At 42.5% G+C, this 25,620-nt stretch overlaps 1 protein-coding gene across 1 annotated transcript; it reads right to left on the reverse strand.

Annotated features, from left to right (window-relative positions):
* On the reverse strand, nucleotides 1-25,620 carry Exoc3 (exocyst complex component 3). The gene is given in 13 exon segments (XM_051151092.1): nucleotides 1-205; nucleotides 1,037-1,164; nucleotides 1,725-1,886; nucleotides 3,731-3,853; nucleotides 5,299-5,449; nucleotides 5,532-5,642; nucleotides 7,235-7,335; nucleotides 14,310-14,435; nucleotides 15,138-15,255; nucleotides 17,641-18,322; nucleotides 19,788-19,833; nucleotides 19,835-20,008; nucleotides 25,436-25,620. Coding segments are annotated over 13 exon segments (2,268 nt in total). The 5' UTR covers nucleotides 25,610-25,620; the 3' UTR covers nucleotides 1-33.

Below are 25,620 nucleotides of genomic sequence, written 5' to 3' on the forward strand. Positions count from 1 at the left end.
GTAAAGACACACGGGGCAGCGGGGAGGACGGGGCTACTTAAGGAGCTTTGCCACATTCAGGCTGGGCACAACAATCTCCTTGAAGATGGGCACGTAGTTGGGGCTTGCTTGCATGGGGCCTTGCTCCAGAGTCTCCATGATGGTCTGTTTCATGTCCCGGCTGGCATCTCCTCGCACCGCCAGCAGTGCACCAATGTGGTCATCTCTGTGGGAGAGAAGTCAGCATGAGCCTCCATCTTCTTTCAGCTCCCTAAGTCTCCACAGGTGACACTTACAGGGTGGGACACTGACAGCCACAAAGGACATCTCTTCTAGTACAGAAGAGAGCTACCCAAAACTTCATCTTACTTTCTCCCTGAAAACTGTAAAGGACTTTTAAAAACTCTGTTCTTCTAAGCACTGGTGTCAAAAGTGCCTACCCAGGGAAGGGCGACTCTGGAAGGTTTAGGACTCTTGCTCTTCCTACAGTGCCAATGAGACAACTTAGCCATGCGTATCCTTAAAGGAAATGGCAGGTTCCTGTAATGGTGGTCACAAAGGCAGGGCCCGGGTCCTGGAGCTAATAGAGCAGGTAGAGGGACATGGAGCAGATACCCCTGATACTGAGTGCACATATATGAGGAAGTCTAGGCCACATACAAGTCAGCTTTATTCCTTAGATTATGGGGTTTAAGATCACTTTCAGACCACGCCAGGGATCACAGCCTTCCCCACTACACTCATTAAAGATGTAATACCCACTTCGCTGCAACACCACCTGCCTTGTACAATTAGGCTTGCCTACTGACCACTCACTCAGGCAAAGAAGTCTGGCTACAAGGCAGGTGTACAAACTTCAGCCAGACTCTGCTAACATCAGGTAGGGCTGGTGGAAGGCTGCACAGATGACTCCTTGTTGCGCCCTCACTACCACAGCCCTGACAACCTTTCTCTTCACATCTAGTCGGCATGCATGTTGGCTACTCCTGATGCTCAGAGATTATCTTCGTAAGGGCTTACTGTGCTCCTTGCTGAAAGCAAGATGCTCTGCCTTTACCTGATGTCTGGATATTTGCTGACCAGAGTTGAGACTTCTAAGTAGAGCAGAGAGGGGTCCGTGAGCTTAATAACTTCTGCCACAGCAACAATTGTATCACAGTGTCCATCTGCATCCTCACCAAATCCCTGGGGAACAGCAGCAGAGTGAGGAACAGCCCCAAACTCTATCTCCTGCAGTAGTCCCAATCTGACCTTGACATCTTCAAACCCCTTTTCAGGCTAGACACTGATCTTCCATGTAAACACCCCAAGATTCATTCTGACCAAGAATCAGGGGCCAATCTCATGAGGTGATTTGACAAGGCCTAGTGTGAGGAGTCCCCAGTCATGGCCACTTGAGTCAAGGTTATTGGGTAGCAACCAGAATCATAGAAAACAAAAAGATGAGAGCAGAGGGACAGGAAGAGATACATTACTCTAGAAAGCTACACATGGGTTGCCACTAAAAAGGTCTTGAGAGTTGCCTTAAAAGAAGTGTCAGCCCCTACGGAAATTCATTCATCAGTTGTGAAGCTGGGCAGGCTCTTGACCCAGACCCTCCTCCTGACAGAGCTAACCAGCCACTGGTTCCTGGGTTGCTGGATCCCATTAACTGGTCATAGGAACCAAAAGCAAGCTAGCAGATAGCACAGCCCTGTAACCTGGTACCCACCATCCCGGAGCCTAGCCTTGGTGTCAGTACTCACAGATGCCAGCTTCCGGAACAGGAAGCGGAGCTGCTCGGCCTCTCTGACCATCTTCTCAGCACCCTCCTTGCGTTCTTCAGCACTCCGAAAGGAGATACGCTTCTGCATGACAGCCCGCAGGTATTCCACCACCACACGCCTGTGTGCCTCCGCCGTCATTCTCTGCACAGACATGCAGTCAGTTGCAGATTCCACAGCGCTAGTACACACAGATGTTCTCATAACCCTAAGATGACCTGCAAACAGGCTAGTGCGTGTCTTTCCTATTTCCAACAACTTAGGGCAAGGGTTAGCTATATAGTCCAGGCTAGCCTCAAGCTCACAACAATCCTCCTGTCTCAGCCCACAGAATACTACACCTAGCCATATATTTGGTGGGATTTTAAAGTAAGTATATTAAATTAAGCGTATCTGAGTTCACTATAAAGTTATGACAGGCCAGCTGGGAGCACAGCATGTGCATTGAGCAAGAAGGAACCCACACATAACCTGTGTACCTTGATACTTACACTCTATCCAAAAACCTGACAGCTTGGTACTAAATCATCTACAAACGAACTTCATTGAGCCTATTGACAAACACGAGGAGGGCACTTGCTGTGTGTGTGCTCTAGCCTCAGGGCCAACTCCTGTAGAGGCTCCAGCTCTGCCTGATCCGAGCCTCTGCATTGGAGTCTGCTCCCCATCAGTGGAGTGGTTCAAAACAGAGACTCACACGTAACCACTGGGCCTGCAAGCACACTATCACACTGGACTTCTACAGGGCTTCAGGAAGACAAAGGAGCATACATCATTAACTAAACCAAGCTGTAATCAGACTGCAACTGGAGCTAACATGGCCAAAGGTGTATATAACTTCCTCAAATAGCCTCCTTCCTGGAGACCCATCATCTACATATGAAGTTAAAAACCAGAGATCACAAACATACGAGGAGATAAGCTTAGGATCGCTGGCAGACAATAAGCTCTAACATGGGCAAAACCCAACATGCCCAAAGGCTGTCATACACTGCTAAAAAATGCTTGAAGGAAGCACAGTAAAATGATTAAAAACTGATGATAAGTTTGAAAAATAAGCAACTACAATTTTTAAAAATAACATATATAACTGCTGGAATGTAAACACACAGGTGAACTCTGTTTAAGACTAATTTTTAACTTTTTATTGGTTCTTTGTGCATTTCACATCATGCACCCTAGTCCCACACATCTCTCTGTCCCCTTGTATCCACCCTTGCAACTGCCCACAAAAGAAAATAACAAACAAAACAAAGCATAGAAAACATCTTGTTGTGGAAGCTGTAGTGTGTCACAGTGTGTCCCACAACACACCCGTCTGTGCACACATCTCCACTTGCCAATGTTCATCACACTGAGTCACTGGTCTGGTTGGAGGCCTCTGGCTTCCGTGACACCATCAATACTGGATCCTCACCAGGAATCCTCCCAGGTATCTTGTTGTTGCCCTGTGTCATGGAGTTCCTGAGTTTTGAAACAGCAGGACCAGCCCTTTCAAATATTCCAGCAGTTCAAACATGAGGTAGATTTTTTGGGCCAACTCAAAGCTCTGGGCCTGGCTACTGCACCACCTCATGGCAGGTGAGTGGTGGCGTCAGCTCTCACATGCTCTATCACCTGTGCTCCCCCACACCCACCGGAGGCAGGCAGGTCTCTGGGTCTTTCCCCAGCCGCACCACATGGCACAGTGGTGGAAAAGTAACTTTTATAGCTGACTTTCAAAATAATTTTCATGGTCTCCAGGTAAGAAAAGATTCTTTATGATCCCCCTCCAAAAAAAGAATTAACCATAAAAAGGAGTAAAGTTTAAACTACATTAGAATTAATAGCAATCTTCTTCAAAAGAACATTCTAGGCCAAGCCCATCACCTCACCTTCTTTAGATTACATCAACACTAGCATGTGATCCTAAACAGAGAGCTATTTTGAGACTTAATTATTAACCAGATGGGAGGTAGGCTCCAGTGTATTAAAGCTCATTTGCTTACCTTTTTATATGGCTTTTTAATTTTGGCAAAGTCATTGAAATAGTCTTCTACAGTGACACAGATGATATCTACAGCATTTGACCCTAGCAGCCACTTCTTTGTCATCAGCTCATTCAGATGTTGCTGGAAGCACAAAGTGATTGTGTAAATCTTCACCTGGCACAATGTCCGGGATCACCCCTACCCGAGAGTGGGCACTCTCTGGTGTCACAGGAATCTTCTGGTTGTGGCAGTAATACACTCACGTTAAAAAGAAATAAATCTACTCTTACATAATCTGCAAATTTGTACTTTAAATTTAGGAGAGTTATATTATATATACAAGCTTTGTAAAAAGCATCACAAACAACAGGGTAGCTATGTAAATATTGGTTTTTCACTTTTAATAGCAATGTACTATATGAATATGTCATAATTTATCCACTCAATTCTCTGACATATATTTATATACTTTGCACATTTTGTAATTACAAATAACGTTATAGTGAGTTTGTATTTTGCAGGTGAAATTTCCTTAGGTGGAATTCCTGAGTCAAAAAAATATGTGAATTAAAACTCTGATAAGTACATCTAAACTGTATTTTAAAAAACTACAGTCAGCTTCACCCAGAGCAGAGCCGAGCACTGTGCTCCTGCAGCTGGCGTGTGTTTTCAATTCCTGGCACCAGGCTAAGCAACAGCTCACGCTAAGTATCAATCTGTGTTTCTTGGCTGACAGCAGATGGATGTCTGGCTCATGTTCAGACTCTGTTAATGCTTTTCTGTGCAAAGGTCATTTGTACCCTCTTTCTTTTTTGTATAATGTCTGGTTTTTGGTGGTTGTTGTTGTTGTTTTTAATAATCCCAAAGGCAAATGTTTGCTCTTTTGTTCAACTGGTGCATACGTGCCCTACAAAGGGGCTAGAGGATGTTGGTGTCCTGCTCTCTCACTCTCTACCTTACTTCCTTGAGACATGGTCTCTCCCTGAACCTGGAACTCACCATTTTGATACTCTGGCTGGCCAGCAAGGCCCAGTGGTCCTGTCTCTGTTCCCCATAGCTCTGGGGTTACAGGCATTCATGACCATACTTAAGGGTACTGAAGATCTGAACTTAGTGAGGCATGATTAAAAAAAAAAAAAAAGATTCCTTTGCAGCAAGACCCACAGACAGCTATAGTTTTACTTTTTAACATATGCTGATTCCTGCTAAAGCATTTAATGATGCTGGTATCTGTGTTCCAAGTGGCCCTATTTGTTTATGGTGCATTATGCTTTCACATAAATGAAAAGTATTTTGTTAATGATTTTGGGTGTGTTGCATGTTGGAATTTTATTCTGAAATGAGGCTGATTTATGTGACTTGTGTGCTCCACATACTTGACTTACCATGCAGCTACTCTGATGCCTAATATTTCCTGGGAGCCTTTATTCAAATTTGCCTATACAAATTTGCACCATACAAGGCTCTGACTGTAGCCTAGTGCACATTCTAGGGAATATCTCGGCTCACATACAGCATCAAATTAGGCAGGTGACCATGTGGCCCACAGAAGGGCATACAACCCCCTCCCCCACGCTCTAGCCCACCTCTAGATCCAGAAAGACCTCCTCCAGCAGGCTGCTGCAGCCTTCCTTAGCAATGGCATCCAGAATCCCATCCATGCTCAGCTGACTCAGACATAGGCCCTCCTCTGCCTCAGCTTTTAGGTACTTCCTTTTCAGACTGACGATGGATTCTCTGCAAGGAAACGTCAAAGGCTCAGGAAAGCAGACGCATGCTTGCATGCTCTCTGTCCCTCTCTGTCCTACACGGCACTTACTTGAAGGTCTGGCAGTTATTGATGATGGCGATCATGTACTGTACATAACAGTGTGGGTGTTGCCGGTTTCTTAGGTGCTCTTCTTTGTAAAGTTGAGCTTCATCTTTGTATCTGAAATCACATTGGGGAACCCCAAAGCTATCTCTAGTGCCAGGTGGACATCAGGCCTGTCAGGGAACTCTTATCACCACTTTTGGACCAGAGAAGTCTTTAAACATAAACATACTTTTAGATTGTTTATATTAATGGTGGAGGAGGGGAGAATCAATCATGTTAAATTAATTTTAAAAATAATTTTTATAGCAGGCTTTGAAATATGGTTTGGTATTCTGACATGAAGGCAGTCTAAGCCATGTAACTGTAAGTAGGACAGTATCGCCTTACTTTATCTCCCTACCACTCATATCACAGCGCTGGAGAGATCACTCAGTAGGTAAAAGTCCTTGTCGCAAAAGCCTGTCCACCTGAGGCAGATCCCTAGGACTCATACACAGGGCGAAGGAGAGACCCAACTCCACAAAGTTGTCGTCTGACTTACATACACACACCATGGCACGGTGCCCACTCTACTGCTCACAAAACCCTCAGTGTAAGGTGTAAGAAACAGTATCATACATTTCATAAGATGTCCCTTTTCAAAACTCTATGAAGAAATGAAACAAAAAATAACTAGATTTTTGAAATATCTGGAAAATAAACACCTAGGATTGCCACTCTTTCATTTTCTAAGGAGATCCTTGAATATACACTGGAATAAAGGGGTAGCTCAGTAAATGCACTGTATGAATTTTTGACTTATTAATTTAAAAATGTTAATTAATGGGAAAGACCTACACATTTATTCTGATTTTGTCCATCTGTGGCTCCAGATAGACCAAAGAAAATTCTTCTTCACAGAAGATCCCACCTCAAAAATGAAGTGACTGACACGGTGACCCTGCAAAGTGACAGCCTTGGGCTACTTGGGCAATGACCCCATACATAGCTCAGGTAATTCAATGGGTGGAATGTGGAGACTGGTTGTGGCCCTGTGAATAGACTGAGAGGAATCAAATCACGACCCCATTGGTGGGTCATGGATGGGATTCTCAGAAAGGGGCTTGGTTGGCAACTGAGCTGTCAGAGGTAGAAAGTCATGTGACCATTAAGTTGCAACAGTGAGATCCATGTCAGCCTCTGGAGTGACTCCTAGTGAAGACGGAGAGGGACAGCCTAGACCACAGTGACACAGACCTGCCACCTTAGCAGCTGAGACTGAATTCTAATATAAGATGTCAGATACCCACTGCATGACTGATGCTGTGGCTATAGAGAGAATATGGGATACGGACAGCAACATCTGGACATCAGAGTGGCAGGAGGGAGGCACAAAAAGGGGGAAAGAACATAAGAGAACAGGCCATGTGAGGGTGGTTTAGAGGAGCGTGGGTAGTGTAACGGGAAAATAGTATTCTTCTGTCTAGGCTTGAATACCTTTATGAGAACAAGTAAGGAAAGGCCCCCTGGGACACACTATGTCACATGTCCCATCTGTTTAAATGTTATCATTTTTGCATATTTTTCTTCTTTTTAAAATATTTTTTGCATTTCTGAACAACAAAATGTGGCTAATCTTTTAATAGTAGCATACTAGAATCAACAAATTTTGCTATTAATTTTAAAACACATAATTTGTAAGTTAGATCACTGGCAAAAATACATACCTACTTAGGAAAGAATTCATTTGCTGAAGACACAAAACCAGTACCTTTGTTTTCAACTCTTCACTTATTTGAGCAGCAACTTGAAGATTCTGTTCAAACATCTAAAAATTGAAAAAAATTTATGAATTCTGAAATAGTCTTACAAGAGTATAAAATAATGTTCTCATTAATAAAATTCCACCTGGGACATCCATCTCCAAGGTCTACCCTGGTGAGTCGGCCTGACTTTTTCTGCTTGACTCACCCCCTCCAACCTGTAGACCTACCCTGGCCTGGCCCGGCCACCCCTGTCTACCTCAACTACTCTCTAGGCTTCTCCAATTACCCACCCTGCCTACTCTTGACCCACAGGCCCCTAGCACAGCAAACTCAAGCTCTCTACTGAGCCAGATCTACTCCCACACTTGAGGCTTGGAAAAGGACACACATCTTGTACATCAGCCCAGTTTCCTTTGTCCACCTGCTTTCATTCCTCCCAAGCAATTTCCAACCTCAAGGCCCAACCTGTCTGTATATCCTCTCTTTTACCCCAACCTACTCTGACATGTCAGACACAGAACTAACAAAAGAAGTCCACATTCCCAGAACACATCACAAAAATACAAACAATATGAACGATCTCTTCCAAAACCTACCACATCTTATAAAAATTTTTTCCAATGAAAATTAGAATTACATAGGTGAACTTTAGGAAACATAATTCAAAGGAACACATAAACTTCATCAAATAATTCAAGGACTTTAAAGAAGACACAAAGAAGCAGCTCTGTGAGATTAAGGAAAGAGAGCTTACATATGAATAATGCCCAAGAAAATACAAATATAAGGCTGAAGACAGTTCAGGACTTGAAACACAGAATTCAATAAAAAAATAAAGAAAAAGAAAGAGAAGAACCAAATTAACAGAAGCAGAAATGAACAGAGAAACAATACAATAGATACCAAAGAAATTCAGAGTATTATATGGGAATACTTAAAAATCTATTCTCCATTTAGTTGGAAAACCTAAAAGAAGTGAATTTCTAGATTCAGCAAAACCTCCAAAATTAAACCAAGAAGAAGTCAGCAACCCAAGCAGACTCATAACAAATAAGAAAACTGAAGTAATAATAAAAAGCCTATCATCAGATGGATTCATAGAATAATGAATTACAGACTTTTAATGAACATCTACAACCCATCATTCTTAAACAGTGTGTGTGTGTTTGTGTGTGTGTATGTATGTGTGTGTGTGTGTGTGTGTGTGTGAGAGAGAGAGAGAGAGAGAGAGAGAGAGAGAGAGAGAGAGAGAGAGAGAGAGAGTTTTTATCAAGCCAGTATCACTTCTAAGACCAAAACAAGGTAATGACAATAAAAAAAATTAAAGGCAAATATGTCTGATGAACACATTCAAAATACTCAATAAGGGGGGATCCTCAAGATGGCGGCGCCCAGCAAGCACTGTATCTGATCAACTGCATGGAGACCAGGGACTTGAATGGAGCCACAGACTGTTAAATCAAGAGACCTTTAGGTGAGTTGGGTCCCACACAGTGCAGACCACCGGCGGGCCTGGCCCCGAGTCAAGTATCAGTCCAGGAGGCCCTGAACCCACTCTCCAGACGCTTGGACGGAACCTACCTGCGGGCTGCAGCTGGTAGATAAAGCCCAAATTCAGAGTGCAGGTTGGTACCAGAGCCCCTGGCCTGTGGAAGTTACAGGGAAACAGGGGAAGCTGCCCTTAGTCCCATCCACCTGCCCCACGCAAATCTACCGAGGACCCCCACGCCACGTGGAAACACAGGTAACTGGGTCCGCCTAGCTCAGAGTGAGCGGCGCCCAGCCTGCGGCGCCATACCCTGCCCACTTTGGAACAGTGCACGGGATATTGAGTCCCCTAGCTCAGAGAGAGTGTGCACAACCCGTGGCACCAAAGCAGGCACACTTTGGAACAGAGTGCAGGATACTGAGCTGCTTGGGCCCACTTAACTCAGAGAGAGCAGCGTCCAACGTGCGGCGCCATACCCTGCCCACTTTGGAACAGTGCGCAGGATACTGAACTGCTTGGGTCCGCCTAGATCAGAGAGAGTGCGCACAACCTGTGGTGCCAAACCAGGCACACTTTGGAACAGAATGCGGGTTACTGAGCTGCTTGGATCCATCTAGCTCAGAGATAGCAGTGTGCAGCCAGCAGGGCCATACCGGGCCCATATTGGAACAGAGCACAGGGCCTGAGCCTGCAGATCCCAGCAGTTAGAACCTAGTGTGGACACTACACACAGCCTCAGCAGGATCTCCCAGCCCCTCGGGAAAGGCTAGACACCCCAGAGGTGTGTATATGCTGGTTTAAAAGGCACATTTAGCTCAGTGGGTCTGAGCTGGGCGAGGTCTGAGCTACAGGTTCACGGGTAGTGCAGACAACTGAGAACATCTTGCCCAATCAGAGCTTGCTAGCCTCGATCTGAGACCCCATAACAGCAGGCCTGAATCACAACACTAAAGTGAAAGGAACCAGTCAGAAGCCTACTTCTGCTGACCCAGCCCAGAGCCTAAGGTGTAGAGCAAAGTCTCCAGGAGTGGAAAGTAGGTCACCTGCCTGTGTCAGGAGGAAAACTACCTGATCCCTACAGGAAAGAGCACGCGACCAATAATCATTCACCAACTATCCACTCTCAACCAGTGAAGGTCACCAGAAGCTACCTCCCAACATCAGAGACACCAAAATGACAAGAGGACAGTGAAAGAATGCAAACAAAAACCAAAACAGTTTGGAATCTCCAGATCCCAACAATCCCAATGAAAGCAACCCGGAGAACCCCAAAACAATTGAAATACAAGAAAATGACCTCAAGTCCTTAGTAAGGAAGATGATAATGGAAGAAAGGAATGAAATCTGTAAACAACTGCGGGAGGAGGAAACCAAGCAGGTGGAGGACATAAAAGAATCATATAGAAAGGCACTGGAAGAATTTCAGGAAAATACAAACAGACAGATGAAGGAAATAAAAAAAACACTTCAAGATCTGAGGACAAAAACGGAATCTATGATAAAGGAACACACAGAAGAAAAATGTGACCAAGAGACCATAGAGAAGAAAGCAGCCAACAAAGAGATGGCCTTCTCAAACAGAATCCAGGAAACGGAGAAACGAATTTCGGGACTTGAAGATACAATTGTAGAACTCTAATCAACCATCAAGGAAAATGCTAAATCAGAAAAGTTCCTAACACAGAACATCCAAGAAATCAAGGATACCATGAAAAGAAGAAACCTGAGAATAATAGGCATTGAGGATAGAGAAGACGCCCGACTCCATGGCCCAGAAAATATCTTCAACCAAATTGTAGAAGAAAAATTTCCCAATCTGAAGAAGGAGATGCATATGAACATACAAGAGGCCTATAGAACACCAAATAGAATAGATCAGAAAATAAAATCTTCCCATCACATAATAATCAAAACACAAAATATACAGACTAAAGAAAAAAATTTAAAAGCTGCAAGGGGAAAAGACAGAGTAACATACAATGGCAAACCTATCAGAATTACACCCGACTTCTCAGCTGAGACCATGAAAGCCAGAAGGGCATGGACAGAGGTCCTGCAAACCCTAAGAGACCACAGATACCAGGCCAGACTACTGTACCCAGCAAAACTATCAATAACCGTAGATGGAGAAAACAAAATATTCCATGACAGGAACAAATTCAACCAATACCTATCCACAAATCCAGCATTACAGAAGCTAGTAGAAGGAAAACTCCACCACACAGGAATGAGTTACAACCAAAACTACACAGGAAATAGATAACTATACCATCGCAAAATCACAACCTCACAAACCCTCAACTTAAACAAACATCAAAGTGAAAGGACTTAACAGTCACTGGTCATTAATATCTCTGAACATCAATGGTCTCAATTCTCCAATAAAAAGACATAGACTAATAGAATGGTTGCATAAACCAGACCCAATATTCTTCTGCATCCAAGAAACACATCTCACCCACAAGGACAGACATTACCTCAGGGTAAAAGGCTGGGAAAAAAATATTCCAAGCTAATGGTCACAGGAAGCAAGCAGGTGTAGCCATCCTAATATCCAACAAAATAGACTTTCAACCAAAATTAATCAAAAGAGACGAAGAAGGACACTTCATACTCATCAAGGGTAAAAATCAACCAAGATGACATCACAATTCTGAACATCTATGCTCCAAATACAAGGGCACCCACATTTGTAAAAGAACTATTAACAAAGCTTAAGTCACTCATTGATTCCAACACATTAATAGTGGGAGACTTCAACACTCCACTTTCACTGAAGGATAGGTCTTCGAAACAGAAACTAAGCCGAGAAATAACATCACTAACCAATGCCATGAATCAAATGGATCTAACAAATGTGTACAGAACTTTCCACCCAAACACAAAAGACTATACTTTCTTCTCAGCACCCCATGGAACCTTTTCCAAAATTGATCACATAGTAGGTCACAAAGCAAGCCTCAACAGACACAAGAATATTGAAATAATACCTTGTATCTTATCAGATCACCATGGTCTAAGGCTGGACTTCAACAACAACAGAAATAACAAAAAGCCTACTCACACATGGAAACTAAACAACTTTCTACTTAATGACATGTGGGTCATGGAAGAAATAAAGGAAGAAATAAAAGACTTCCTGAAATTCAATGAAAATGATGGAACAACATACCCAAATTTGTGGGACACATTGAAAGCAGTGCTAAGAGGAAAATTCATAGCACTAAGTGCCTTTAAAAAGAAATTGGAAACATCCCACATAAGCAACTTAACAACACATCTGGAAGCCCTAGAAAAGAAAGAAGCAGAATCACCCAAGAGGAGTAGACGTCTGGAAATAATCAAACTCAGGGCTGAAATCAATAAATTAGAAACAAAAAGAACAATTCAAAGAATCAACAAACCAGGAGCTGGTTTTTGAGAAAATCAACAAAATAGACAAACCGTTAGCCAAACTAACTAAAAGGCAGAGGGACAGTATCCAAATCAACAAAATCAGAAATGAAAAGGGAGTCATAACAACAGACACTGAAGAAATACAAAGAATCATAAGATCCTACTTTAAAGGCATATATGCCACAAAATTTGAAAATCTAAGGGAAATGGACATTTTTCTTGATCTATTCCACTTGACAAAATTGAATCAAGATCAGATAAACAAATTAAATAGGCCTATTTCTCCTATAGAAATAGAGCAATCATTGATAGTCTCCCAACCAAAAAAAAGCCCAGGGCCAGATGGTTTCAGTGCAGAATTCTATCAGACCTTCAAAGAGGAGCTAATACCGATACTCTTCAAGCTACTCCAAAAGATAGAATTGGATGGAACATTACCAAATTCTTTCTATGAGGCCACATCACGTTGATACCTAACCTCACAAAGACCCAACAAAAAAAGAGAACTTCAGACCAATTTCTCTTATGAACATAGACGCAAAGATACTCAATAAAATACTCGCAAAACAAATACAAGAACATATCAAAGATATCATTCATCATGACCAGGTAGGCTTCATTCCAGGCATGCAGGGATGGTTTAATATACGGAAATCCATCAATGTAATCCACCATATAAACAAACTAAAGAAAAAACCCACATGATCATCTCCTTAGATGCAGAAAAAACATTTGACAAAATCCAACACCCATTCATGTTTAAAGTGTTGGAGAGATCAGGGATACAAGGCACTTATCTAAACATAATAAAAGCTATATACAGCAAGCCAATAGCCAACATCAAGTTAAATGGAGAGATACTCAAGGAAATTCCTCTAAAATCAGGGACCAGACAAGGCTGCCCACTTTCTCCATATCTCTTCAATATAGTTCTTGAAGTCCTAGCCAGAGCAATAAGACAACACAAGGAAATCAAGGGGATCCAAATGGGAAAGGAAGAAGTCAAACTATCCCTATTTGCAGATGATATGATAGTGTACATAAGTGACCCCCAAAATTCCACCAGAGAACTCCTTCAGTTGATAAGCACGTTCAGCAAGCTGGCTGGTTACAAAATTAACTCAAAAAAAAAAAAATCAGGAGCCTTCCTATATACAAATGACAATTACACAGAGGAAGAAATTAGGAAATCTACACCCTTCACGTTAGCCACAAGCAATTTAAAATACCTAGGAGTAACGCTAGCCAAGCAAGTGAAAGACTTGTTTGAAAAAAACTTTAAGTCCCTAAAGAAAGAGATTGAAGGTGACTTGAGAAGATTGAGGGATCTCCCTTGCTTGTGGATTGGGAGAATCAACATAGTAAAAATGGCCATTTTACCCAAAGCAATTTACAGATTCAATGCAATCCCTATCAAAATACCTACACAATGTTTTAAAGACATTGAAAGGTCAATTCTCAACTTTATATGGAAAAACAAAACCCCAGAATAGCTAAAACAATCTTATACAATAAAAGATCCTCAGGAGGAATCTCCATACCTGATCTCAAGCTGTACTATAGAGCAATAGTAATTAAAACAGCATGGTACTGGAACAGCAATAGGCTGGTTGATCAATGGAATCGAATTGAAGACCCAGATATGAATCCACACACATATAGTCACCTGATTTTTGACAAAGAAGCCAAATCTATTCAGTGGAAAAAGGAAAGCATCTTCAACAAATGGTGCTGGTCTAACTGGATTTCTACATGTAGAAAAATGCAATTGGACCCATACTTGTCACCATGCACAAAACTCAAGTCCAAATGGATTAAAGACCTCAATATAAAACCAGAGACACTACATCAGTTAGAAGAAAAAGTGGGGAAGAGCCTGAAACACACTGGCACAGGAGACAACTTCCTGAACAGAACACCAACAGCCCAGGCCTTAAGGTCAACAATTAATAAATGGGACCTCACGAGGCTGAGAAGTGCAATCCTGAGCCTCAGTTTCTTTAGTTCCAGAGAACAGAGACAGAGACGTCAGGGAAAAGGCGTTCTTGGCATCTTTACCACACTGCAAAGACTAAGGTGTTTTCTGTGTAGGAAACCAACGGATGCTATTAACCCCATGGGAAATGGGACCTTAAAATCCAGGGCTTGTACCTGGAACACAATGGCCGGAAGTGTAGTCTGATAGTAGCCATCCTGGTCTGCTTCTGGCTCTGTCTCTTTGCTCCAGTCTTTCTTGTCTGTTTCCAGTGCTTTCCGAAGCCAGGCAATGATGTTGGACTAGGCGGTTGGTATCATGAAAAAGGAAAGAACAGGCTTTGAGTTATATCCAACACTCTCCCTGCAGCACGTGTAGCTGCACAAACTAGATGCAGCTTTTCACAGCAAGCCTGCCATAGCACACACTCCACATGTGATTTGTCAGTGTGCAGTGCTCATACTGGCCTCTGCATAGGTGGACCACCAAAACCCTAACTGTAGATAAGGAAGGCAAAGACTCAAGAGGGCTTGAAGGACAAAACCATGTGTCCAGCATCTGACGGTTAGCGCAGGACATTAAAGAACAGACATGACAGCCCAGTCATCTTAGGCCACAGCAGAACAAAGCTCTCCAGACCCCAGGGACCTTCAGTAGTGGCTTAGATGTCATTCTGTTGCACCTTCCATCTTATTGAGACTGTCTAATGGTTATGAGGCTGATATCAGACTGGCCCCTTGGTCCCCAAAATGCCACCCCACATGTAGGCATTTGGCCTTGCCAGACAAATGGGTGGCACAGGTTGACTCACATACTGTGAGATGCATTCAAATGAGCTACAGAACCAGGCCAGAGTCAAGTATTGCTTCTTTAACAGAAAACAGACATGCCAATATCCAGAGAAACAGCTAGTCTATTGAGGAGAGTTAGTGTAGATGTCTCAGCACATCACAGACACACAACTACAACAGCACTTTCTGGGACTGCACCCCAGTTCTACTCACTGTGAGTGTTGACATGTATGTTTCAAGCAGCTCAGAGACCACATTTGAAGAGAGTAGAGGCTCCAGGGCACTAACTTCCACTTCTGGGGCCAGCCCCACATTCCCCATCATCTCTGCACTGCAGTGAAAACCAGGTGTAGATGACAAACCACAACAGAACACTCTCCAGTAAGTCTACACGTTTCTAGATATGCAAATCCACTCTGCTAGAGATCTCAATGCTGACACTTCTACAACTCCGTGATATCACCACACAGGCCACACAGTCACTTAGGTCATTTCAATTTGGTCTCTTCACACTGTGCCAGATGCACAGGGAACTTGCACTCAAATGCAGGAAAAGAGTCCGTAGAAGTCTATCTTAACTCACAGTGTCTCTAGAGCTGAGACCAGAACCCGGCAAACAGAAATTGTCAAATCACCACACTTCATTAAGTAAGACGATAATGAATGGGTAAGTACTGTCGTTTGGAACACTGAGCCCTGCCATAAAAGTTGCTAATCCCCATAGAAGAGTGAGGCTAGGCAAGGAATAAATGGTACTGAAGGAAACATGTCTGTAAGGAAAGATAACATTCATTTTACTGTGCAAAAGGCAGGGGAACATGCTAAATTTCAGAGAAAATATATTTGTGCATGCAACCAGGTTCACAAAAGTCTAGGACTCATCACTTAAAACACTCATATGCCTTCTCGAATATATATTTAGGATAACCCTGAATAATTAGTAATAATAATAATTAATAATAATAATAATAATAGCTGTAAGAAAATCAAGATCTTTCTGAGTGAGAAAGAACTCCACAAAAGTCTGCACTTATTAAGAGGCTGCTTGTTTAATCTTGGTTATCCAGCACCAAAGCCTCAATGCCCAGTGTTCCCAGAGAAAAAAATGGCTCAACTTCTCCAAGGTCCAGTGTAATAAAGCATACATGATCAGTGTGAAGAGAATTCTTGAGTAGCAAAGATACTCTCAGCATGGTTCAGAAAACAGATTTGGGTAGGGACCTGGTTCCCACTTTGAATCTTGCTCCCCTGTCACTAGCTATGAGAAGTGGTATATATTATTCTCTCTGTGCCTCGGTTCCTCATCTACCAAGTGGAGGTAATCACAGTACCATCTGACTTACGTGCGTGTGGTTAGGTTCACCTGACACCCTATGGTCCAGGCTATGTAACGTGAACAACTACAGAATGAAATAATGAAGACTATCTGGGCCTTCCAATAGTGGTAAAGGCATAAGGCCCATCCCTATGCATGTAAAAGCTCCAAATAATGGGGCTAGAGAGATGATGACTCAGTAGTTAAGAGCACATGCTGCCCTTTCAGAGGACCAGAGTTCATTTCTCAGCACCCATGTCAAGCAGCTCACAGCCATCTGTAATTCCAGTCTCAGTGAATTCAACACCTTTGGCATCTGAAGGCACCTGCACTCACATACACATAATCATATGCAGACACATAGCTACTTCCATGTAATTAAAAGTAATAAAATAAATGTTTTATCAAAGTTATCAAACCATGATTATCATCCATGCTTAACAATATCTTTCTGCTCCTATCTTCTGTATTGTGGTATAGAAACACTACTATGAACAGTTACCACCACATACAACAAAATAAACATCACTGTTAAAATTATGCTCCTTTCTCCACAGTCACAAGGTAGGCAAAAATAAAGAAATTTCAGCATATTACTTAACATTGTTTTCTATCCATAAAACCAAGCAAAGTTGAAATTAATAACCATTTTAACTACTTAATCTTGAAGCATCTCGCAATAGCCTCCAAGTGACATTTTTTTCAAAGTCCACCTCCAACTACTTCATGCCTAAAGTGGCTCAGTTCCTCTATATAAAGTAACAGTCTCAAGCTGCATTGCAAAAGACACAACTGATTGTTCTATATAGTCTACATATTTTTTCTAAATATTCTTGTTGCACTCTCTCTCTCTCTCTCTCTCATTTATTTTTGAGATAGGTGTTGCTATTCTGCTCAGGCTCTTTCCACTCAGTCTCTTGAGTTCAGAACTACAGGTGTGGACTACTAGGTTGGTGTACAACTGTTTGCACTTGAATGATTAACTGTTAAAAGTGTACTGGTGAGGAAAACAAAACCTGGCGATCTCTTTACCAGCCTAGTGACTCTGAACAAGTTACTGAATTTTCTAGGGCTACAAGCTCCCAACCTATAAAATGTCCCAATACTATACCTGTCTCAGGAATCATTGTGAAGGAGCAAGAATGTACACAGTAAGCACAGAAAACAATCAATACCATGGTGTAAAACAGTGTTTAAGGCAGACAGCAGAGACCATGTAGAAACAACTGTACCCACATGGGAAGCTAGTTCATCTTCAAAGTCCCCAACAGGCAGAACAGAAAGATCTTTACAAGCCAAAAAGAGGCACCAGTGCAAAATGCATGAGACAGTAAACTATTGGTCAGTGTGCTTTTAGAAGGTTCTAGATAAAAAGGACATAAGGCATGGAAGTAGTTCTACCTGGTGTAGGTATTTAGAACCCATGTCAAGAGGCTGACAATCTCGTTGGCCTCCAGGTCCTCTGATGCGAGCTCCTGCATCCGCGTGCTCAAGGCCTGGTGGTACATGCTCAGGAGGTTCTTAAAGATCTCATAGTGGGGAGGGAAGCACTGGACCATGAGGTTCTTGGCAATGATGAGATCATCCAGGACATACTTCCTGATGATCTCCAGGTGGCGCACAAGCCACATCTTGTCAGACTCTCTGGTGTCTGCCTGTGTGCCTTCGATTCTAGTTGTCACAGTTCTGTCCAAGATGGCAAACATTTTTTCCTTCCAGTTTTTAGGCCTTCCGGGAGGAACAAACCCAGTTTGCTTTTTTCGATCAAGTATCCGCCTGTCAATTTTTTCTTCCCTTTCAATGATCCTGACCACGGAGACCAGCAAGGTGGGATCCCGGCGGACAGTGACCAGTGATCTCTGCAGCACCATCCACAGCTGCTTAGCCAGCTCATCAGAGAGCCCCTGTGTGCTGCCAAAGTAGCCATGAATGAGGGTCATGTCCCGTTTATTCCCACTGTCCATGCGGTACTGCTCACACATTAGCCCATCCCGAGAGCACTCCAAGTCCATTAGCTTCCGGTGCGCCTGCAGGAGGGCCCCTTGCTCGATGAGATCTTGGGTCTCCCTCACAATCTCAGGCACTAGAGAAAGGTATAAGTTGATTCAGTGAAACACAAAAAGGCTGTGTGTATCACACACTGAGATGGCAGCAGGCAAAGCAGGAGGCACCTGGCATCCATTCTCCTACTTGGACAGCTGCCCTGACAGATCCTAATGGCTCTGAACTCTGGGGTCTATGAAAGGCTGGCAATTCTCAGGGGAAGGCCTAGAGGGAAATTCAGTAATTATGGTCAAGTTCAGCTCCATATGCTTTTTCTAAGGCAGTCATCTTTCCAAAGCTAAAGTGGCTTTCAGAAAAACAAAAACAAATTAAAAAAAAAAAAAAACCAACCCACGCTTCAAGTACGGTGTTCTGTGTTCTGGTTACTGATGGCTGCTTCTAACTGTTCTACAGCTGCTACCACTGATGTGAATCCAGGAAACGAAGAGGTGGCTACCTTCCTTTCTCCAATGTTTCTTCTATCCCTTTGGAAATCTAACATACGGGCATTCAAAAGCATCCATCTGGGCATATGTGTGTGCATGTGTGGAAGGAAACTAGCAAACCCTTAGCTCAAGTGGTCTAAAAAAAGATTATAATTAAGATACAAAGGTAAGAATATTATTTCTAATTTTTCAGAAATTGAAAAGAAGACTGTAAAAGAGAACAATGAAAAACTGAATACTCAAATCAAACAAATTCCTGGAAATAAAACCTACTAGACTGAATAACAAAATAGAAAATATGAACAAATCTGTCTACAAAGAAAAGCCCTAAGCTAGTCATATCACTAATGAATTAGCCAAACATTTGGAGATCTAGCTCTAATGTTTCCTGAGATTTTCTGGACACTGGAAAGAGTTCATGACTGGAGATAGCTCATACTGCTCAGGAGTTAAGCTGTGGAACATTCTGCTCTCTATAACACAGTAGCCAAGAGACAACCCCGGCCAGTCAGTCAGTTCCTTGTCTCTTTTCCAGTGTCCTCCTAGCTCTGGCTGTCACACTGAGACTCGCTGCTCTGTCTGTCCACCCAGCTCCCATCTGACCTGCTCTGTGACCTGTGCACTTACTTGTCCTGGCTGAAGAACTGCTGTTCTCCTTGATCCTCTGTCTCAGAGCCTGCCTCTCATCCCACTCAGGCAGCTCTCCTTCTAAGAGCGTGTACTGCTACCTCTACTCTACACAGTAGACTCCTAATCACTCACCCACTGCCAAAAGCACTGGCTCTGTAGTGTACGTGTACATCTGTGTACCATCCTGACGCAGAACAGTAAGCTCTCCACTGGTCCTTTCTACATTTGGTCAGCTAACCCTTTCCACTCATGTTCAGAGCAGTTACCTGAGCAGGCAGAATCCAGCTTACTGTGTCTCAAGGACAGGCCTAAAGAGTATATTGTGAAGAAGCTGCCCTTCCTCTACTCATCTCATAGAGCCCCCAGTGTTTGAAGGAAAGCAGGTATATGTATAGGAAGGCATCCTCAGAGCATCCGAGAGCCACTCACCAGAGAATATGTTCTTGAGGTTCTCCACGGCTGCGGCCAGCTGGCCTATGCTGCACCACTGCATCCTTCACGTCTTTGAGACTCTCAATGGTGTTGATGCTCTGCCTCCAGTCCTTGCTGACATCAGCCAGTGACTGCTGGATATCTTTAACGTCATTCAGCGCATTGTGGAGCTGGCTTAGGCCTGTGCGTACGCCATCCAGCTGTGACTGGATTGCGGCCTAAAGGAGACACCGTGCAGGTAAGTAGAGTCAGTGACAACCATATATGATTTCCTGAGGAATAAGTTTTTCCAGGGAGGATCAAGTTTAGAAAGAATCATTTAAGGGAAATAAACATGACCCAATTCCAAGGGAAAAAATAGGCAGATCAATCTCTGTGGCTTTGAGGCCAGCCTAGTCTACAAAGTTGAGTCCAGGGCAGTCAGGGCTCTCTTATACAGAGAAACCCTGTCTTGAAAAACCTTAAAAACAAACAAACAAGCAGCTAGCTGACTAGTTTAGAAAAATGGAAAAACTTCACTGGCAATGATATTCATAGACTCTGAGAATAAAGGATTGAAACTGATTTACTAAACAAATCCAAGTTGGAAAAAAGGTGCCATAGCTTTTCTGAAATAGGATAAAGTACACGCCAAATAGAAATTAGGTCACTATTCTAAGATCTGATAAAGTAAAATCTTAAAAGTAAAATTAGTCAGAAGATAGAATGACCAATGTGTATTAATTAAGGAACAATTCATCAAGAAGATATAACAATTATAAATATATACGTACTAAATAATAGGTCTCATGATTTCAAGAAATACTACTGCATATAAAGGGGCAGACAGGTCCTGGATACTTTAATAATGGCTGAATAAAAAAGTCCCACTGTTGTTAATAAGTCTTCTACACTAAAAATCAATAAAAACTGTATTGTTAAACTATACCACAGATCAAAGGGACTTAAATGATTGTCTACACATAGGCATGCCTAACCACTGACACTGCAACATGATATGCTTACCTACAAGGTTTGTGCTCAACTGCACAATAGGATTTTTTGAAATCTCATATTTTAAGTAAGCTTATAGTTTTATTTCAGGTACATTCATGGCTACTTGTGGTAACAGGTCAGACACACCTGATTTTACCAAGTACTCAATCCAACGTCTCTTTACAAATAGTACTCAGTACGTGGGAAAACTCAGTATTCACATGCGCAAGTGTAAAACTAGATCCCAATATCACTCGCCTTGCCAAAAATAAGTTCAAAATGGATCAAAGACCTTACTGTACAACTTGAAATTTTAAAAATGCTAGAGGAAAACAGAGCAACATTGTAAGCTATAAGGATAGGCAAATGTGCCTTGAAAAGAACTCAAGTAGGCTCAAGAAGTAATTATTAAGAACTGACAAGTAGCATTACTCTTTCAAGGTCTGTTAAGAATAGTGTTGGCATTTTGATGGGAATTGCATTGAATCTGTAGACTGCTTTTGGTAAGGTGGCCATTTTTACTATGTTAATACTATGATCCATGAGCATGGGAGATCTTTCCATCTTCTGATAGCTTCTTCAACTTCTTTCTTCAAAGATTTGACGTTCTTGTCATACAAGTCTTTCACTTGCTTGGTTAGAGTTATACCAAGATATTTTCTATTATTTGTGGCTATTGTGAAGGATGTTGTTTCCCTAATTTCTTTCTCAGCCCATTTATCACTTGTATAAAAGAGGACTACTGATTTTTTTAAAGTTAGTTTTGTATCCAGCCACTTTGCTGAAAATGTTTATCAGCTGTAGGAGTTCTCTGGTATAATTTTGGGGGTCATATATGTGGGAATCACATATATATGTAGACTATCATATCATCTGCAAATTGTGATGCTTTGACTTCCTCCTTTCCAATCTGTATCCCTTTGATCTCCTTAGCTGTCTTACTGCTCTAGCCAGGACTTCTAGTGCTATATTGAATAATACAGAGAGAGTGGGCAGCCTTGTCTTGTCCCTGATTTTAGTGGAATTGCTTTAAGTTTCTTCCCACTTAATTTGATGTTTCTCTTTGATGGAATAGTTCATGTGGATCAAATACCTTAACATAAAACCAGACACACTAAATCTAATAGAAAAGAACGTAGGGAATAGCCTTGAACTCACTGGTACAGAGACAACTTTTTTAACAGAACATCAACAGCTCAAGGAATAAGATCAACAATTAATAAATGGGACCTCATAAAACTGAAAAACTACTGCAAGGCAAAGGACACTGTCAAATAGGACAAAACAGCAGCCTAGAGAATGGGAAAAGGTCTTCATCAACCCTACATCCAACAGAGGGCTAACATCCAACACACAGACACACACAGACACACACACACACACACACACACACAGACACACAGATACAAACACACACACACAGACACAGACACACACACAGACACACACACACACACAGACACACACACACACAGACACACACACACACACACACACACACACACACACAGACACACACACACACACAGACACACACACACACACACACAGAGACACACACACACACAAGAAAGTAGACATCAACAAACCAAATAATCCAATTAAAAAATGAGGTACAGAGCTAAGAAGAGAATTCTCAACAGAGGAATCTGTAATGGCTGAGAAGCGCTTAAAGAAATGTTCAATGGGGCTGGAGAGATGGCTCAGTGTTAAGAGCACTGCCTGCTGTTCCAAAGGACCTGGATTCAATTCCTAGCACCCACATGGCAGCTCACTACTATCTGTAACTCCAAGATCTGACACCCTCACACCAATGAACATAAATTAAAATTAAATAAAATACTTTCTAAAAAATGTTCAATGAACATAGGAAGTATTGTAGAAAAGTAGGGGGAAGGATAGAAAGACTTGGTGGGGACAGGAGCGCCACAAGAAGACCAACAGAGCCAACTAACCAGAGCCCAGAGGAACTTGTGGAAACTAAAGCACCATCCAAAGACCAGGCATGGACTAGACCTAGGCCTCCTACACAGATGTAACCAACGGGCAGCTCAGGCTTCATGAGGGTCCCTAGTAAGGGAAATGGAAATGAGGACTGTCTCTGACATGGACTCTGTTGCCTGCTTTTTGATCACTCCCCCCTGAGCTCCCTGAGCTCAGCCTACTGTTTGACATGGGTCTCTGCATGTTTCTATCAGCTACTGGATGAAGCCTCTCAGAAGACAGTTATGCTAGGCTCCTGTCTGCAAGCAGAGCAGAGCATCAGTAATCGTGTCAAAGGTTGGCTCTCTCCTATGGGCTAGGTCTCAAGTTGGGCCGGTCATTTATTGACCATTCCCTCAATCTCTCTTCCATCTTTATCCCTGCACATCTGGTAGGCAGGACAAATTTTGGGTTGAAAGTTTTGGGTTGTTTTTTTTTTTTTTTTTTTAAAGATTTATTTTACTATTGTTTATACATATTCTGCCTGCATATGAGCCAGCAGGCCAGAAGAGGGCACCAGATCTCATTGTAGATGATTGTGAGCTACTATGTGGTCTCTGGGAATTGAACTCAGGACTTTTGGAAGAACAGACAGTGCTCTTAACCTCTGAGCCATCTTGCTGGAGAGGCCAGTCTGGCCTGCATAAGGAATACAAAGCCAGCTAGAAGTACACAGTAAGATTCTTTAAAAAAACACACACACACATACAAAACAAACAAAAACAACCAAATAAAGAAAAGTGCACTAATATTCTATCTCACACCAATCATAATAGCTATCATTAAGAAAAAAAAAACTGCTGGGAGCTAGAGAGATGGCTCATGACTAAGAGCACGTATTGCCCTTGCAGTCCTGGCTTCAGTCCCCAGCACCCACATGGTGGCCCATAACCATCCATAACTCCAGTTCCTGGGGATCCAATGCCCTCTTCTGACCTCTACAGACACCTGGCAGGCATACGGTGCACATGCACACCTCCCGACAAAACACTCATTTACATAAAATGAAATATATGAATCTAAAAAGAAGTTTTTGTTGTTGTTTGTTTTTTAACTAAAACAAATGATGACAAATGATAGCAATGACGGGAAGGGAAAGAACCTTTACACCTGTTGATTAGACTGTAAACTGGTACAGCACCAAAATCAGCATGAAGTTATCTTCAAAACATAAAACTACCATACAAAACAGCTATAGCACTCCCAGAAATACATCCATATGAGTCTAAGTCACATGCCAAAGAGACACCACCAGCATGTCTGTTTACTGCTGCACTATTCACAAAAGCCAAGATACAGAGCTGGCTTAGCTGTCCATCAACAGATGAAGGGATAAAGTACACAATAGAATTTTATTCAACTGTAAAGAAGATTAAAACTATGTCATCTGCAGAAAAATAGATGGTAGGCACTGTGAGGTCCTGCTGCAGGGTGTGGCGGGCATGGACTGCCCTCTACCTAAGGGCAGGGCTTCCCCCTCTCCCAGAGACTCACTCTATAAACCAGACGTTTGGTTCCACTGCCCCTTTCCGCCCTTGCCCTTTTCCCACCTCCCTGCCCTCCCTCCTTCCCTTCCTTCCCCCCCCCTTGCACTGCTTCCAATAAACCTGCATCTCTATTATAGCTTTGTCACCATTAGCTCATTCTGATTATTTAATCAACCAGAAACTAGAGATGATTGTATATTAAACAAGTCAGAGTCAGAAAAACAAATGTTGTTTTCTTGCATAAATACAGAAACTAGACTTAAGTACACACACACACACACACACAAACACACCACAAAAATTAAAGGAGGTTATGAGATATGAAGAGTCTAAAGCAGCGGTTCTCAACCTTTCTAACGCTGGAACCCTTTACTACAGCTCCTCATGTTGTGCTGACCCCAACCATAAAATTATTTTCGTGGCTATTTCATTTTGTCTGTTTGGTTGGTTGGTTGGTTGGTTTTTGAGTCAAAGTCTCTTTGTAAGGCCTTGGCTGTTCTGGAACCTGCTCTGTAGACCAGGGTGGCCTTGAACTTAGAGAGATTCACCTGCTTCTGCTTTCTAAGTCTAGGATTAAAGGTGTATGCTGCCACCGTCCGGCTTCTTGCGATGTCATAACTGTAATTTTGCTATTGTTATCAATTATAATGTAAATATATGTGTTTCTGATGGTTTAAAGTGACCCCTGTGAAAGGGTCGCTTAACCTCCAAAGAGGTTGTAACCCACAGGTTGGGAACTACTGATCTAAATGAAAGGAACTAGAGAAAACAGTAAGAGAGAAGACAAATCTACCAGGTTTTCTTTTATATATAAAATCTAGATTTAAATATATATACACATAATATATATTATACTGTGTTGACTAATTTTAATGATATGACACAAGAGTGTCATTTAAGAGGAAGAAACCTCAATTGAGAAAAATGTCTCCATAAAATAGGGCAAGCAAGGTAGCAGGGAGCATAAATTCAAAACAAATGGCTCTGTCCCATAATTTCTCCCTCTCTGTCTCTCCCTCCCTCCCTCTCTTTCTCTCTTTTAAGACAGGGTTTCTTAGCTGTCCTGGACTCGCATTGTAGACCAGGCTGGCCTCAAACTCACAGCGATCCACCTGCCTCTGCCTCCAGAGTGCTGGGATTACAGGCGTGTGCCACCGTGCCTGGCTTCTGACCCAATGATGGTCTTCTATGGTCTCCTACCTTTAGCCTGGCCTCCACGGAGGCTTTCTTCCGAGCCTCCCTTCTGCGATACTGCTCCACTTTGTCCAGTTGGTCTGGGCGCTGAAGCATCCCAGCAACCCGTTGGACCGCTGTTGCAACAGCTTCCCGGTCTGTCTCCTTCATGGTCAAACAGCAAGCAGACTCTCTGCACATATGTCATGCCA

This window comes from Acomys russatus, chromosome 9 (assembly GCF_903995435.1).
Source record: "Acomys russatus chromosome 9, mAcoRus1.1, whole genome shotgun sequence".
Classification (NCBI taxonomy): domain Eukaryota; kingdom Metazoa; phylum Chordata; class Mammalia; order Rodentia; family Muridae; genus Acomys; species Acomys russatus.